The sequence below is a fragment of the Vulpes lagopus genome, chromosome 2 (assembly GCF_018345385.1).
Source record: "Vulpes lagopus strain Blue_001 chromosome 2, ASM1834538v1, whole genome shotgun sequence".
Taxonomy (NCBI): domain Eukaryota; kingdom Metazoa; phylum Chordata; class Mammalia; order Carnivora; family Canidae; genus Vulpes; species Vulpes lagopus.
In genome coordinates this window covers 32,795,257-32,813,774 of record NC_054825.1, presented here as the reverse complement: position 1 = coordinate 32,813,774, position 18,518 = coordinate 32,795,257, and the positions used below count along the sequence as shown (strand labels likewise).

General features: G+C 41.6%; 1 protein-coding gene across 1 annotated transcript in view; it reads left to right on the top strand.

The window, feature by feature from the left end:
- Positions 1 to 3,676: 3,676 nt before the first annotated feature.
- TBC1D12 (TBC1 domain family member 12) overlaps positions 3,677 to 18,518 on the top strand; it is a 96,071-nt gene continuing 81,229 nt past the window's right edge. Inside the window, exon 1 of the mRNA XM_041745042.1 lies at positions 3,677 to 4,763. Coding sequence (XP_041600976.1) covers positions 3,817 to 4,763 — 947 coding nt within the window. The 5' untranslated portion in view covers positions 3,677 to 3,816. The remainder of the gene's footprint in view (positions 4,764 to 18,518) is intronic.

Here is an 18,518-nt window from a genome sequence, read left to right as displayed (position 1 = left end):
AAAGAATATCCTTTCTCATGATAACAGTTTCACCTGATTTATAGGAATGTACCAGGATATGTTTTTTATGCCTACAGTTGTAGTAATATAATATGGTACCAAAAGATTTTAATATCAGGGGACCTGGCTGGCTCAGTTGGAAGAGCACATGACTCAGTCTTGGAGTAATGAGATGAAGCTCCAAGTTGGTGTAGAGATTACTTAAGTAAGTAAAACTAAAAAAAAATGTTTAATGTCAAACTCTTAAGGAGCACAAAAAGGATAGTCCACTCCTTGAAAGGAGATTTTTTTAAATTTGCAAGATGGCATATATTACTTATCAGATAAGACAGAAACTTACCTTGAAAGTGGAAAATATAACCACTAACTGCTAAGAATGACTACAATTTATTATGGAATACATATTATTGTAGACAAAGTTACAAAACATAATTGTATTTCAGTTTGAAGTCTTCACTGAGAAAACAGTAGCATCCCATGGGTTATTATGGTTCATAAAATTTTTGTTGCTATTGACCAGGGGAGAGGAAGGAGGTGAAATAAATAAACCATTTAGAGAAACTGGAGTTTAAAATATTGCAGTGTGGTTTCATAGAGGGAGAAATAAAGCAGTACCTAGAAAATAGTAAGTTAACAAGTTAGAAAAGGCTTAAAAAGTTAGGAAGTTAGGAGAGTAAGGAAAGAAAAAAAGTTGAAATGAAACAAGGTTGTGATTAGACTCTCTCAGCTATCTTCACCATTATGTAACTATAATTATGTCTAGGTTATCTCCTAAATTAATGAAATTTTTTTATTGAGGTGAAAATTTACATAAAATACAGCTATTTAAAAATGTAAAATTCAGTGCTGTTTAGTTCATTCGCAATGTCATGCAACCACCACCTGTATCTCCTTGCAAAACATTTTTCATCATCCCATATCCATCAGGTAGTCTAACCCTATTTCTATCCTCTCCCCCCCTCCCTCAAGGAGACATTGGCAGTCACCAATCTGTTTTCTTTCCCTATGGATTTACCTATTCTGGATAGTTCATACAAATGAATTATACAATGTGGACCTTTTGTGTCCCATTTCTTCCACTTAATGTTTTTGAGATTCATCTACTTGTATCATATATCAGTACTTCATTTCTTTTTATGACTGAATAATAGTCCATTGTATAAATATCATATTCTGTTTATTCATCCCTCTGTCGATGGACATTTGAGTTGTCCCTATCTTTTTTTTTTTATGAATTGTGCTGCTAAGAAACGTTCAGGTATAAGTTTTTGTATGGACATCTGTTTTCTTTTGGGTATATATCTAGGAGTGGAATTGCTAGGTCATATGGTAATTCAATGTTTAACCTCATTAGGAACCACCAAACATTTTCCATAGCAGCCATACCATTTATATTTCTACTGGCAATGTTTGAGGGTTGTACTTTTTTCCACATCCTCTACAACACTTACTTTCCACTTTTTTGAATATATCCATTCTACTCAGTTTGAGTGCCATGTCATTGTGATTTTGATTTATATTTCCCTATTGACTAATGATATTGAGCACTACTTTATATGCTTATCAACAGCTATTAACATATATTCTTTGGAGAAATGACTGTTCAAATCTTTTACCCACTTTAAAATTGGATTGTCTTGTTAAATTGTAAGAGTTCTTTAGGGTCGCCTGGGTGGCTCAGCATTTGAGCATCTGCCTTCAGCTCAGCATGTGATCCTGGGACCCGGGATTGAGTCCCACATCCGGCTCCCCTCGAAGAAACTGCTTCTCCCTCTGTCTATGTCTCTGCCTAAAGATTTTATTTATTCATAAGAGACACAGAGAGAGGCAGAGAAATAAAATATTTAAATAAAAAAAAGAATCCTTGGGATCCCTGGGTGGCTCAGTGGTTTGGCGCCTGCCTTCGGCCCAGGGCATGATTCTGGAGTCCCGGGATCGAGTCCCACATTGGGCTCCCCACATGGAGCCTGCTTCTCCCTCTGCCTGAGTCTCTGCCTCTCTCTATCATGAATAAATAAATAATCTTTTTAAAAAATTTAAAAATTCTTTATTCTGGATACTAGATGCTTAATGTATGATTTACAAATATTTTTTTCTCTTACTATATTAATTTTTTTTACTTTTTTTTTTTTAAGATTTTATTTATTTATTCATGAGAATACACAAAGAGGAGAGAGAAGCAGAGACACAGGCAGAGGGAGAGGCAGGCTCCATGCAGGGAGCCCGATGTGGGACTCTATCCCTTGTCTCCAGGATCACGCCCTGGGCTGAAGGCGGAGCTAAACCGCTGAGCCACTGGGGCTGCCCCCTATATTAATTTTTCCACCTCTGTCCTTCAAGTCATTTCTTCTGAAAGATCTTGACAATAAATATATTGCTAACTGTGCCCTTGCCACTTAGTCCTTCCTTAAGGCCTTCAAATATGCTCATTATAAAAGACATTTGATGTTTCTTAAACTGGGTGCTGCGCACATGGATGTCCATTTTATTTACATATTTTACTGTCACTCATGTATAGGTTATATTCCCTCTTGTATATATAAGAAGAAAATAAAAAGGCTTGGCAATGCTGCTTTCTCTCATTACTACCCCATCCTATTTTTGTCCTCTTTCATTGACGTACTTGTAGAATGAGTGGCCAGTATTTCCCCCTTCATGTTATCTACCCCTAATTCCTCTTTATTTTTGTTTCTAATTCCTCTTTAATCCTTTGCAACACAACTTCTTTACCCATCTTGAAATAATGACACCTTTGAGCCTCTGCCCCACCTCCATCTTTTTTCTTTCTTCCCAGGCAAAGTCACTAATGACTCACCTTGTTGCAATATGCAGATGACTGTTCAACCCGTATCTCCAAATCTAAGCCCTACTCCGTTTTAGAACACTAACTATATCTGAATATTCCCAGTCTTTTTCTTTACTAGATATATTTCTATTAATCAGTGTCCCCCCACCCCCCACTCCGCCCAGATCCAAATCTCTATTTCTTCAAACCACATTAGTTTCGGTCTCAAGAGTTTTGTAGTAATTGCCAGTTCCTCCCTCTTCAATCGCTTCTTATAGCTGGCCAGTTATCACGTCTTATGATTTCTACTTTAAATGCCTTTCATTTCCACTCAACGGCTACCACCCCATTTTAATCCATTATCACACAGCCTCTCTCGGACTCCACTCTTCCCCTCAAGTGATAATAGAAATCTCTAGGAAGCGCGATGTGATGAAACCTGGTGCTAGATAAAAAAAGATTCCTTTGGTAGTATCGTGGAAGAAGACGTGGGGAAGGGAGGGTGTTGGGATGAAACGATGAAGCCCCAAATTGCGGCAATGGCGGTAGAGAAGATGCATGAAAAAGCGTAAAGTCGACTGGTGACCAACTGGAGGTGGAAGGACTTACATCTACTATCCTGTATTCTACTCCCATAAATTAAGTACGTCGAGTGACTTTTTGCTAAGGGAGGCAAGCCGGCGCGTCCGTAAGCACGGTCACGCTCGGAGCGAGCCAACCAGACTCCGTCGTCCGGATGGCGGAGCCCAGATTGGCCGCGGGACTGTTGGGGAGCCGGCCCCTCTAGCTCCCGTCTCTATGGTTCGCGGAATCTCCAGGTCGGGGTTGGGCCCGGCCAGCGTTTGCGCGTGCGCGAGCTCCTGCGCGTGCCCGCCCTCCCGCAACTGCCCGAAGCCCCGGGTGGGAGGGGCGGGTCTGGGAACGCTGCGGCGGCCGTCGCCGCGGCCCCAGCCCCCAGGGTTACTCCGGGGCCAAGGCTGTGCCGGGGACTCTTGGCGTCGCCTCCTCGGGTGGCACTCGCCCGGCCCTAGATGGTGGGTCCGGAGGATGCCGGAGCCTGCTCGGGAAGAAACCCTAAGTTGCTCCCGGTGCCGGCGCTGGAGCCCGTGGGCCAGGACGGAAAGATGATCCGGGCCACGGGCGGCTTTGGCGGAGGCGTCGGCGCTGTGGAGCCGCCGGCAGAGGAGGAAGAGGAGGAGGAGACGCCGCCTCAGCAGCTCCTCCGGCGCTATCTCGCGGCGGCCGGCGGGGGACAGCTGGAGTCGGCGCTGTGCTCCTGTCCACTCCCCGCCGGCCAGCCCCGCGCCCCGCCGCCCCCCGCGGCCCCGCGCCCTGACGCCTGCCCGCGGGACTCGGGCTCCAAGCGCCGAGGCGCGGCGGTGGCGGACGTCCGCGCGCCGCGGCACAGAGGCATGACCAACGGGGACTCGGGCTTTCTGGCGGGCCAGGACTCGCGGGACCTGGAGGAGGCTCGCGGGCGAGCCCGCGCTGGCGGCCGGGACCCGAGCCACCGCCGCCTCCGCCCGGAGGGGCCTGGCGACGAGGGCGCGGACGGCTCGGGCAGCCCGTCCGACTGGGCCGCGCCGCTGGAGGACCCGCTGCGGAGCTGCTGCCTGGCGGCGGCGGACGCCGACAAGCCCCAGGGCGCGGACGGCGGCTCGGAGGGCAGCGCGGGCGGCGACGGCGGGAGCAGCGGGGACTCGGAGCGGCCGGGAGCCGGCGCCGGGGGTTGCGAGGAGGGCCCGTCCGCCGCCGCCGCCGCCGCCGCCGCCGCCGAGAGGATTAGCGGGGGCGCCGGCGCTGAGCCTCGCCCCGGCGTCTCGGACGTTCGCGTGAACTCTCGGAACACGTTCGAGGTGAGCCGCGACCACCTGCCCCCCGCCAGTCCGCCGGTGCCCGCGCCCGCCGCGGAGCAGGGCGCCGCGGGGACCTCGGCCCGGGCTCGACGGAGCGGCGGCTTGGCCGACTTCTTCGCCAGGTACAGCGCAGGCTGCGCCGGGGCTCGGGGCGGGCTCGGGGCCGGCTCGGGGCCGGGGCGGAGGTCGAGGCCGGGGTCCGGCGGAGAGCGGCTTGAGGGCGGCCTGCGGGCGGGCTCCCGCCGCCGTCAGGACTCGGCTGTGATTTGTCACCGCGGGTAGGGGAACTGGGTCTGCATTGTGTTGCCTGTGGGAGAAGTTGCCGACTTTGTGGGGAGCGACGCTTTCTGTTCCCCCTGCGGGCCGGAGGCTATACCTGCTAGTCACACCTGGTTTCCGCGTATTCCGGTCCTGCCACAGCTGCAGTTTTGCCTCCTCCGGAAAAGTAGACAGCCCGCTCCGTTCTCGGTTTAGTTTTTACTGTCCTGTGAGGATGAGGGCTGGGGGAGCGGGGGTGGGCGCGGCGGTATGTGCGCGGGTGTGGTGGTGAAAGAGAAAGGAAGTCGTTTTGCAGAGATGGCTGTTTGCGTGCAGTCTAAACCCATTCAAGTGGCTTGGGAATTGTGGAAATTGGAAGTGATTGTGTTTCATAGTGTTTAACTGTTTCAGTGGCCTTTATTAAAATGCAGTCAGTTTGGAATTTAGAGTGTGAGCCAAGCCCTTAAAGTCAAATTGCTGTGGCGCTTTATCTAGAAAATCCGTCTTCTCTACTGCCAAATAGGCCTACGCTTTCCTCAGCAATTTCTTTTTAATCTCTGACACCATTGTATTTGAGTTTTGACCTGCTGTTCTTGAAATTAAGCTATGGTGCTGGATGTTGCAGATTTCGGAATAGGGCTTTGATAGGAACAAAATACTCATCCTATTGCACGTTAACGAAATGCCAGTTTTCCTGGAGTCATGTCTTGATACGTTTTTTTCTTTTTTCTTTTAATCTCTAGTCAAATAGGAAAGTATTCCCAACTTGTAAACTCTCCCTTTCAGAGATCTTCTGTGTTTTTGTTTCCTTCTTAGGGATCTTGATAGAAATGAAAGAAACAAGTTATGCAGCTCTAGTTTTAGAGAATTATGCAATCCGTGTGCATATTTGTAGACACAGGCACAATTTTCTCATTGTAACTGATATTTATTTTTCTGTCTTATCCTTTGTTTTTCCTGCTTCTGTGAATTTACAAAAACTTACAAAGTTGTTTACATCAAGATTAGGAAATCCTGATTTTGTGTTACTAGTAGGACAAAATATATAGTAGTGAGATTTGCATTTGTGTCTATAGTTGCAAAAATACACAAAAAATGTAGTTAAAGCTTATAGTGGCAATATTTTAAAAGCATGCAAGATGAGCAAAGTTTATACATTTGTGAGCTTTGGGTGTTTATTGGTCATGTTTTGATGTCAGGCATCAGGCAATTTTAGACGTGGAAGCAGCTTTGGAAATCACTAATTCAACCACTGTACCCAGAATGCCTGCTGTGTGCCACCCTTGTGAATAGAGATGATTTGGACAGTAGAGTACAGGCTAGTAGGTATTAAGTTTGAAGACAAATGCACATACATGGATTGCAAATTATGAACAGTAACAAGGCAAATTAATAGGGAGAAATTTTGATATAATTATTTTTTTCTTTAGTCTAATAGGCTAGACTAATAGGATTTCAGTTAATATGCCTAGATTACTACATTCATACAGCCACATTGATCATGTGTATCAGAGCACTGGATTTGAAGTCAGAAAATAGGTACCAGGAAGTTAATTTCTCTAAGCCTCATTTTTCTTAATTGAGATCTGAATGTCAATCTACTCTGTCAGTTGCTGCTTTGTATAACATTCTTGGGAAGGGACAGAGAGGCACAATCTTTCTTTTAGCATTTAACTAAAACTTTAACTGGATTCCGAACACTTTATAGGTAGAGACCAGGATCTTCATCTCTGAGTCTACAGTAACTTAGCACTGGTATTGAGAACCTTGCTCAGTTTGTGTTGAATTGGCAATTTTTATGGACTCTTCCTCTTTACTATTCTCTAGGTAGTGTAATTTTGGTTTTTTGTTCATAGGCTCCATCTAGAGCCCAGCTCAGGGCTTGAACTCATGACCTTGAGATCAAGACCTGAGCTAAGATCAAAAGTTGGAAGCTTAACCGACTGAGCCCCAAGTAATTTTGAAGAAATCTTCTATTCCCAGGCAGAATGATCAGAAATTTCCTTTGCCTTGGCAACTTAAGAGGTTTTATCCCTCCGTTCATGGGTACAACTGTCATTCTTAACTCTGAAGCTTCAGATGAGGGATCCTCTTGGGGATATCTTGTTCTAGGATGTATTCTTGTTCTTGAGTGCAGCCCCTACCTACCGCCACTTCATTTTTTGTTGAAGAAACTCATTGTCTACATAAGTTTAGGTAGCTAATGGCAGAACTGGAATTAGAAACCAGGATTCCTCTTTTCAGACCAGGTTTACATTCAGTCACAATTTATATTCACCTGTGGCTTTTTACTCTCTCACCTGATTATCCTCCATCTTTACCTTCTTTCTCCTTCCTTTCTTTCTCTTAACCTGGCAAAAATCTGTAACAAGTACCTTTTTTTTTTTTAAAAAAGATTTTATTTATCTATTCATAGAGAGAGAGAGGCAGAGACACAAGCAGGCATCATACAGAGATCCTGACATGGGACTCGATCCAGGGTCTCCAGGATCACGCCCTGGGCTGCAGGCGGCGCTAAGCCACTGCGCCACCGCGGCTGCCCTGTAACAAGTACTTTTAAGGAATAGTTTTTAGGGATGCCTGGGTGGCTCAGCGGTTGAGGGCATGATCCTGGACTGAGTCCTGCATTGGGCTCCCTATGAGGAGCCTGCTTCTCTCTCTCTATGTCTCTCTCTCTGTCTCTGTCTCTGTGTCTCTCATGAATAAATACATCTTTAAAAAAAAAAAAAAGGAATAGTTTCATGTTTGTTTTAACCAAAGTAAAGAGAGGGGAACATTTTATAGTGATTTACCTGTTACTACAAAGTTACCTTCAATTAAGTCACATCATTGGCGGAAGCTTCATTGAGTAGAGTAGAAATTTTTTTTTTAATTTATTTATTTATTTATTATAGTCACACAGAGAGAGAGAGAGAGAGAGAGAGAGAGGCAGAGACACAGGCAGAGGGAGAAGCAGGCTCCATGCACCGGGAGCCCGACGCGGGATTCGATCCCGGGTTTCCAGGATCGCGCCCTGGGTCAAAGGCAGGCGCCAAACCGCTGCGCCACCCAGGGATCCCTAGAGTAGAAATTCTATAGGAGCTAAAGGAATTTGGTGCAGGATGGGACTGCTCTCCATCTCCTATTTTCCTTCTCTTCCAGATGAGTCAAGTTCTAATTCAGTCCCCGTTGGGGGCTTGCCCTCAGCTTCAAATGTGCATCTCTCTGTGAATGGTGACTTGACGATGGGAGCTCCAGAAGTAATATTCCCTCGGATCCTTGATCTTTTCCTGCTCATAAATGTTTAAAAATGCTAGGTGGGGAGGGCAGCCCAGGTGGCTCAGGGATTTAGCACCACATTCAGCCCAGGGCCTGATCCTGGAGACCCGGGATCAAGTTCCACGTTGGCCTCCCTGCACGGAGCCTGCTTTTCCCTCTGCCTGTGTCTCTCTATCTTTCATGAATAAATAAAATCTTTAATAAAAAAAAAATGCTAGGTGGGGAGCACCTGAGGTGGCTCAGTCATTTGAGCTTTGACTCTTGGTTTCTGCTTAGGTTATGATATCAGGGTGGTGAGATCCAGCCCTGTGTCTGGCTCCACACTCAGTGCGGAGTTGCTTGAGATCTTCTCCCTCCCCCTCTGCCCTTTTTTTTTTTTTTTTTTAATTTTTTAAAATTATTTATGATAGTCACACAGAGAGAGAGAGAGAGGCAGAGACATAGGCAGAGGGAGAAGCAGGCTCCATGCACCGGGAGCCCGACATGGGACTCGATCCCAGGTCTCCAGGATCGCGCCCTGAGCCAAAGGCAGGCGCCAAACCGCTGCGCCACCCAGGGATCCCTCCCTCTGCCCTTTTATTGTACACATATATGCACGCTCTCTCTCAAATAAATAAGTCTTAAATAAAATAAAAATGCTAGGTGGGTACACTACCCCTACTATCACCAACTTAGCTGTAAGAAGATGAAAACTTAAAAAGAAATCTCAAAAAATATATCTCTTGTGTTTCTGGGCTAGCCTCCATTTTTCAAGGATCTGCTTATTACTATTTCAAAAATAATTTTAAATTATTTTTATGGGTCCTTCAAGCAAATTCATGTCTTAGTTTTTTTTTCAGACTAGATTGGTTTGTTTTTTAGGTAGGTACACCCTTTATAGATGTATTTTTTTGAGCCATTTAACACTTTTGAATTTTGTTCAGATAGTACTGGCATAGTTACTGTTGTTTAGAAACACACAGGTATCTGTGTCTCCAGGTAGTACTGATAATTTTTTTTTTTTTTTAACAAAGTCTCCATGTGAATCATGAGAATCTGGTGGCCTTAAAGGGCATAACTAATGTTGAGAAGGAAGTATTGAAGATTTTTCCTTTTATTTATTAAAAAAAACCATTTTTTTAAGGTCTTATTTATTTGAGAAGGAGAGAGGGGGCTGAGGAACAGATAGAGAAGCAGACTCTCTGCTGAGCAGGGAGCCTGATGTAGGGTGGGGTTCCATCATGGGACTCCGCCATCATGACCTGAACCAAAGGCAGACACTGAACAGACAGGCATCCAAGCACCCTTTTTCCTTCCTTTTTTTTTCCCCCCTTCCTTTTGAAAAGGGAATTGACGTTATAGATTATGAAACATACAGATCCACCTTACTTTTTCTATAGTTACTGACGTCTGAAACTTAATACATGTTGTGGTAAAAAATTATTTTCATGGAACTCTTTTTATTACAGTTAGGTTGAATGAGGAAGACTGAAGGCCCTTTTAGTGATTTCTTTTTTTTTTTTTTTTAATTTTTACTTTTATTAAATAGGCTCCACACCCAACATGGGGCTTGAACTTAAGACCTTGAGATCAAGAGTCCCATGCTCCACCTCTACTGACTGAGCCAGCCAGGTACCTCTAGTGATTTCTTTTCATATCTAGACAGTCTCCATTCTCCACAATATAAAAAATGTTTAGAATGTATATTTTTTTGTTAAATATAATAGTGAATTTTAAATTCCTACAATTACAGTTTTTCTTTCCCCTCCCCCACACCCTTTTTTAAGTAGGCTTCATGCCCAGCCTGGAGCCCAATTCAAGGCTTGAACTCACCACCCTGAGATTAAGACCTGAGTGAGACCAAGACTCAGATACTTTTTTTTTTATTATTATTATTTATGATAGTCACAGAGAGAGAGAGAGGCAGAGACACAGGCAGAGGGAGAAGCAGGCTCCATGCACCGGGAGCCCGATGTGGGATTCGATCCCGGGTCTCCAGGATCGCGCCCTGGGCCAAAGGCACGCGCCGAACCGCTGCGCCACCCAGGGATCCCCAAGACTCAGATACTTAACCAACTGAACCACCCAGGCACCCCGTACAATTTTTCTTTATTTAAGGTTGTCAGAAACAGCAAAATCAACATTTCTTTTTTCACCTAGAATTTACTTGAGTTGGCAAGATCGCGATTCACCTAACTGAACCATCATAAACCTCTGTCATATAGGGCTCCCCTATTTGTTGCACAGTGTGGTGTAATTATTTATAAGGAGAATGAAGGAATATCTTGACTTAAATATTAAATTTCTATTACTACAAGAGATTATAAAAAACATGAAAATATTTTGACATTACTTGTATATTATAATTAAAATGTTTGAAATTTTTAGAGAAGCTGAAAAGAAAATGTAATTCATTGCTCTAGAATAAAAACAAGATACTTTTTAAGATTTTAGAGTATTGTGAAGTTCACCCATTATATTAGATTGAGGAACTAATGGCTCAAAAGCCTTTTGTATTTGTTCCCTGTGTCTGATACCCCCCTGCTTCCACCATCCAGTGTTTTCTTAAAACGCAAAACGCTAAAGCACTGGAAACCCAGTTCTGGCTCAAGGACTTTAGAAATTCGTGGTTTTAGGGTGGATGGTTAGAAATGTGATGATATAAATATAAATCAGGTAGAAAATACTGAGAAACCCCAATTTTTCTGAGACCAAGATAACTTTAAGATAATTTGGGCGGGGGTAGGGGACAGTGGGGGTGGAGGAGAGATAATCTTAAACAGGCTCCAGGCCCACCACAGAGTTGACATGGGGCTCATCTCACAACCTGAGACCATGACCTGAGACGAAATTAAGAGTCAGTCGCTTGGGGATCCCCGGTGGCTCAGCCATTCAGCACCTGCCTTCCGCCCCAGGGCGTGATCCTGGAGTCCAGGGATCAAGTCCCACCCAGCTCCCTGCAGGAAGCCTGCTTCTCCCTCTGCCTGTCTCTGCCTCTCTCTCTCTCTGTCTCTCATGAATAAATAAATAAAATCTTAAAAAAAAAAAAGTCCGTCACTTAACTGACTGAGCCACCCAGATACCCTGAAACTAAGATAATTTTAAGTGCTCAAATATTATTTTGAAGTGTTAAATTAGTGTATGTGCTGCTGAAGCACTTGAGCATTAAAGTGCTAAATTAAGTTAACATATTTAACACTATATCCCAATAACAAGTATTGGAGTACTTGTTTGGTAAAAATACTCTGAACTATTAAAAATGGGCATAGAGCTTTACTTTTTTTTTTTTTAATACTTTTAATTTTAGAATTGTTTCACATTTATAGAAATGTTGCAAAGATAGTAGAGAGTCATGCTCCTACCCAGTATGATTGGGTATACTCCTTACCCAGTTCCTCTGTTGTTGATATCAGATTACTGTGGTACATTTATCACAACTAAGAAACTAGCATTTGTACATTGCTGTTAATTAAACCTCACATATTATTCAGCATTGAGATACTGACTAAAAGATTTTTATTTAGGGGGCAGTTGTGTTTTACTGTACAATAAGAAATATTTAAAGTAGAAGGGATTTTAGGGATCACTTTATTCGTCATTTAATATCCTATGGAAAATTAACAGTGCTGTTAATCAGAGAAATCTCTTATTTGCTAGATATCATCGAGTAAGGTGATATTAATTTAATATTGGAAATGAGTTAAACATGGTAATGAGTTCTTTAGGTGGACCGAGGGCATTGATTTTCAAAGCTTTTCATACTATTTGGGGCAGTATTTGACAACCAGTACCTAACTATCTGCCTCTAGAAAAACTTAGGAAGCATATCTTAATTCTACATAATTTAATACTTATTCAAGATTATATTGATAATGTTATGTCAATTTTAATAAAAATTATAATGATAATTTCTGGGCAGCCAGGTTGGCTCAGCGGTTTAGGGCTGCCTGCAGCCTAGGATGTGATCCTGGAGACCCAGGATCAAGTCCTGCGTCACGCTTCCTGCGTGGAGCCTGCTTCTCCCTCGCCTGTGTCTCTGCCTTTCTCTCTCTCTCTCTCTCTCTCTCTCTCTCTGTGTGTCTCTCATGAATAAATAAATCTTAAAAAAAAATTATAATGATAATTTCTAATTCAGGAAATACTCCTGTGTGACCTACAAAGGGTGGGATTCATTTTTATTTTACAATTACTTGCCCATAGTCAGATAGTGAATGAATAAAAGAATCAGACTAACGATCTGATTCCTAGGGCTTGAAGCTAATATACTGATTTCTATGAATCATGAGAAGTTTACTAACGAAAACATAGCTTTTGGTGTAGTAAAAATACCATTGGCTTGAGAGATAAGATTTTTGGCTTTTGTCCTGGGTAGCTGCTTCTGCCATTGAATAATTGTATGACCTTGGGCAAATAACTAAATTTATAGACTTCAGTCTCATCTGTGAAATTAGGAGATTCAGAGTCACTTTCAGCTTTAATATATTGTGATTATATTAAACAATTTTTTTGCAGCACTATTGTAGACCTCAAAATTTTGCCAGCTTGAATATTACAAATGTGAACTGAGTTAAAAAACAGGGTGTAAAAAAAAAAACAACAGGGTGTTTGGGGACGGCTGGGTGGCATAGCGGTTGAACCTCTGCCTTTGGCTCAGGGCATGATCCCAGAGTCCCGGGATCGAGTCCCACATTGGGCTTCCAGTATGGAGCCTGCTTCTCCCTCTGTCTGTGTCTCTGCCTCTGTGTGTCTCTCATGAATAAATAAGTAAAATCTTAAAAAAACAAAAAACATTAAAAAACAGGATGTTTGTTTCATCCATAAAATGAGAATGTTGCCAGAGATAGAAATATCTCTGACTCTAAATTCTGCCTTAAAGCTCTTTCCACTATTTTTCCATGCCTCCATAGTGGTGCGCATGAATGTCCTGACAGATGCTCTTAAGAGCATTAACAGTGCTGAAAAAGAAAGGCAAACCCCACATTCTTATATGCCATTCTCCAAAGTCATCATCCAGTCTCTGTGAGGGTGCAGCATGGTTACATTGGTGAATTTGAGATCATTGATCACAGAGCTGGGAAAATTGTTGTGAACCTCATGGGCAGGCTAAACAAGTGTGGAATAATCAGACCCAGATTTGATGTAAAACTTAAAGATCTAGAAAAATGGCAGAATAACCAGCTCCCATACCCCCAGTTTGATTTCATTGTAGTGACAGCCTCAGTTCATATCATGGACCATGAAGAAACAGGATGAAAACACACAGGAGGGAAAATCTTGGGATTCTTTTTCTAGGGAAGTAATACATATGTGAAAATAAAATGCCTCATCTCTTTTAGTAAAGGCCTAACTCTGACCCAGAATAATCATGCTAAACATCAGTTAATCAGTTTTGTTTCTTATATGTATATAGTATAGAGCAGCGGCTTAATTTAGAAAATTCTAGATTTTTTTTCTTATAATATCTTTGGAATAGGAGGGAAAATAGGATAAGTAAATTCTCGTTAATGTACTGGAACTTGAGACCTTAACTTCTGGACCATGATTTATATCTCAGAGGTTCCCAGTGCTCTACTTTGGCGAATAATACCCTAACACAGTAAGTCCAAGCTTTTTTGTTATACTTCAAAATTACCTAAAAGCACGTTTAAAGAAAAGAGATTCTCCAGAATCCACAACCCCTCCTTTGTCAGATTCAGGGGACTTGCTTTTAGGCAGATGGCATATTCAAACTACAGGATAGTGTAGTATTAAAAATACTGGTTCTAGAGTTAGACTGCTTGGTTTGAAGTAGTTTACCTAGCTGTATAATTCTGCACTAGTTACGTGGCCCCTCGGGATCTTAGCAACTCATTCATAAAGTAAGGATAATTGTTGATACCTACCTCATGAGACTGTCCATGAGATAATGTTCTAAGTGCATTGTATTTCTTATGTGGCATATAATGAAGGTTCAGATGTTGTTACTCGGACTTCAGCAGGACAGCTGCAGCTCCTTCCCCAACTTCATCATTGAAATCCATTGGTTTAAAGAAAGGAAGAGATGAATGGATTTTTTTATATACTACCTGAAGTAACATTATATAATTTGTGTACTAGATTTTTAAATATAATTGGTATTTGGGATTGTATGGAATTTGATTCAAATGGAGTGTGATGCTGTGATCTAAAATTTCCAGAAGTCTTGAAGCTTTGACTAAAAAGCAAATCTGAGAAGAAATTGAAAGCAGGGAATGTTGAGAACGATTAAAATATTTGTATCTTTTATTGTTTTAAGGAACTTATAGACAGGCAAAAGCAAGTTTTATAGTTCATGAAATGTTTAGCTTGGCTCACTCATATATTTCATATTTAGTATGTTGTGGTGGGAAAGCTTTGGGAAGAGTGGAAACATTTGGAGATTTTGAGGTGACACATCTGTTACCCATCTCCCCAAGTATATTGTAAAGGGGAAAGTCAGTCCTTTTCAAGACAGCTTACTTCTTCCTAGGAACTCTGCTATCTATGCTGAGTTGTCCCCAGGTAGTTCTGATTGATAGTTGCTTGGACCCTACTACAATAATTCTTAAACTTTAGTGTTTAAAATTACCTAGAGGAAGGAGGTTGTTAAGAGTACAGATTTCTTGAGCTCCCCCCACTTACCCTTTCGATTCACTAGATCTTGGATGGGGCCCAGCAGTAAACCAAGTATTTTACAAGGACTTCCTAGTGATTCTGATGCAGGTGATTCCCAGGCTATGATTACTGAAATAATTGATAGGTAGATCTCCTCAGATAACAACTGTGAAAGAAGGTGCAACATGCATTTATAACTCATTACCTTATTGATTTAAAATTGGGTCATATGTAGGTCCTCTGTAATTGGTGAGTGTAAGTACAGATACAGTAGAGAACAGGGGTAAATATAAATGTAGAAGTATTTTGCTAGCCTTCAACAGGTTGAAAGGTTATCTCTGCCTGATTAAATCTTAGCTTCCTTTTTATTAGTGGGAAGGGTCTTTTACTTTCACTTTATGTTGTGCAGATAGCCATGTTTGCCTGGTCTGTGAAAAGCTTTAACTTTGAAAACCTTACTCAGATCTCTTCAATGTAGAGTCATAACTTTACCTCTCCTTATTTATAGCTTATCAAAAAAGGTGTTAATTTTCCTTCCTTCTGCCGCTAGTTGTAACTCTTTTCCATGCCTTTAAGAAAAAATCCTGCAGATTGCACATGGCTTATTCCCCTCTAGATTTGCTGCTTCAGCCCTTCTTGGACTTCTTATTTCTGTGACCAAAAGAAGAAAGAGAGGGAAACCCCATGTGACTGTCTGGGTTTTCAGCAGGCTCTTTCCTGCAATTAAGAGAAGTTTACCTTAGGAAACCAAGTTACAAGTTATACTCCTAGTTTAGAGCTACTTTGAGAGTGAACTTAGTAATGTGTTTAAATTTACCTTTGAATTTGGCTTTTCACTTTCTTTTTAATTTGAATTTTATTTTGGGATACATTATTGGCTAGAAAATATTTCCATCTGCCTGTCTAACCCCACAGAGATTAAAACATTATGAGTTTGGAACAGAACATGATAGTTTTGAAATCAAATTATGTGCTATTTTCTCATATTTTCCCAAATACTGTAATGTATAACTACCCATCATACATTGGGCATTGTTTACAGTTTCCAAATCTGGTTTTCATCTAGACTGTTCATAGTCATCCTCTAGTCAAATAGGGGAAATACTTTTATTGCCCCCAAGAAAAAGGTATTCAGAGACTAAAATTTAATTTTTTTGTAAGTAAAACAGAAAGTGCTCATCCTTTTTTTGGTTTAAAAAATAGAAATTTCATGTATGATAGTTCTGTAGGTTAGTTAGAAGCCTAACAAGTCTCAATGGGCTAAAATCACTGTGTCAGCAGGGCTCCATTATTCTCTAGAAGCTTGAGGGGAGGGTCCATTTCCTTGTCTTTAGGAAATGCTCATATATTGTTTGCTTTTGAAAAGCAGGACAGGAAATATAAAATAAAACTACTAAGGATAAATCTTTTGTTTCCATACTATTCCAGTTAAGGTGGTAAGGAAAAAGATAAAATTGGAGAGTGTGAAGTTACAGTTAGAGACAGGAAAAGCTGTTACAAGAATGAGCTTGAAGAGATTTCTACAGAGAAAAATTGCTGAGGAAAATACATGTTAGTTGGAAGTTAGCTCATACTTTGGCTGCTAGGCTTTAGTGTATTACTACAGATTATCCCCATATTTATTTTTCTACCCTGCTTACCTCAATGCCTTTGTAGAGGTTTCTGGCAACTTCTTTCCTTAAAGATATGTACTGTGCCTTCCTCTTAAATAAATAAATAAATAAATAAATAAATACATACATACATACATACATACATACATACATACTATGGTTGATACATCTTTTATATATGTACATGAGTATATATTATGTATATATAATGTAAAATAATCTATATGTATATGTAGGTTTAATTTAGGCTTTAAAAGTTTAGGAGCTAGTATGATAGATTCAGATATTAAAAAGTACTATTTTATTCAATGTGTTCTTCCTTGAGTTTCAGTGTTAAAAGGAAAATTATCTACAGGTATCATGGTTCATCTTGCAAACAGAATGAAAATCCCTCTCACCCATAAGGAGAAAATTAATTGCTCATTAGCAGGAAGATATATTGTGTAGTTTTATTTTTTATTTATTTATTTTTTTAAAAGATTTTATTTATTTATTTACTCATGAGAAAAACAGAGAGACCTAGGCAAAGGGAGAAGCCAGCTCCCTGCAAGAAGCCCGATGCAGGACTTGATCCTGGGTCCAGGATCATGCCCTGAGCCGAAGGCAGACACTCAACTGCTGAGTCACCCAGGCGTCCCATGAAGTTTTAAAGTTTTTTTTTCAAAGATTTTCTGTATTTATTCATGAGAGACACACAGAGAGAGAGAGAGAGAGGGAGAGGGAGAGGGAGACGGAGAGGCAGAGGGAGAAGCAGGCTCCAGGCAGGGAGCCCGATATGGGACTGGATCCCAGGACTCCAGGATCACGCCCTGGGCTGAAGGGAGGAGCTCAACTGCCAAGCCACCCAGGTGTCCCAGTTTTAAAGTTCTGAAGTTAAGTTATTGAAGTTTTAAATAAGTAAAAGGTCTCAACTAAGTAGTTTCTGTGTTTCTGAAGAGTGATGAAGTAGATGTTTGTAAAATGTAAGTGATAAAATGTAACGCTCTTCGCCCCCGCCCCCTTACATTGCCCTTGACACTCTTCACCTCACCCCTGTTGGATTGACTTTTTAATTTATTGGTACTACCTAGGATTGAAGAGATTAAAATCCTGGGTGTTTGGAAAACAGAGGATTTGTTGTGATTCAGAATTGGGTGTTGAGAACCAAAATTTGTTATCAAAGACTAATAAAATTTTTGATAGATAATTGTTATATAACCAGCACAATAATTGAACATATAACCAGGAAACTATGGCCATCTTTGTAATATTCTCCTAGAAATGCATTAATACTGTGAAGAATACTTAGGACAGCAATTAATTTTCAAAATTGGAAGTACAAGTAACAGAATTAAACTGCAGGAAGGAACAATTTTAGAAGCTAACCACTATTGGGACACCTGGGTGGTTTAGCAGTTGGGTGTCTCCCTTTGGCCCAGGGCTTGATCCTGGGGTACTGGGATCAAGTCCCACATCGGGCTCCCTGCATGTGGCCTGCTTCTCCCTCTGCCTGTGTCTCTGCTTCTCTCTGTGTGTCTCTCATGGATAAATAAATAAATAAATAAATAAATCTTAAAAAAAGAAAAGATAACCACTGTTTCATTTTTCTAAATAAAATAATAACTAGCCATATATTTAATGAGATAAGATTGTTTTGCTCTAGGAGGCCACTAAAATATAATCTTTTGATTTGGTTGTCTGTTTAAAGGAAATATAACACCATGTAGAAAGAAGAGACACTTACCTTGGTCACTAGAGGGATTTCAGCTATGCTACTGGAGATAAGTTCTGGGACTCCTGAGTGGCTCAGTGGTTGAGAGTCTGCTTTTGGCTCAGGGCATGATCCTGGAGTTCTGGGATCGAATCCCACAATGGGCTCCCTGCATGGGGACTGCTTTTCTCTCTGCCTATGTCTCTGCCTCTCTGTCTCTCTCATGAATAAATAAATAAGATCTTTTTTTTTTTTAAAAGGAAGATAAATCTTACTATCCTGCATACTGTCAGTCCTAGAAGTACTTCAAGGTCAGGCCTGAGCAAAAGGTCAACAAAACAAACCCACCACCACCACCACCACCCTAGAGCTAAGTGTGTTTTTGCCTCTTAATTCTTAGAGTTTAGGCACCTGATGGATATTGTTTAGCCTCTGCTTGAATTCTTTTACTAACAAGGAGGTCAAGT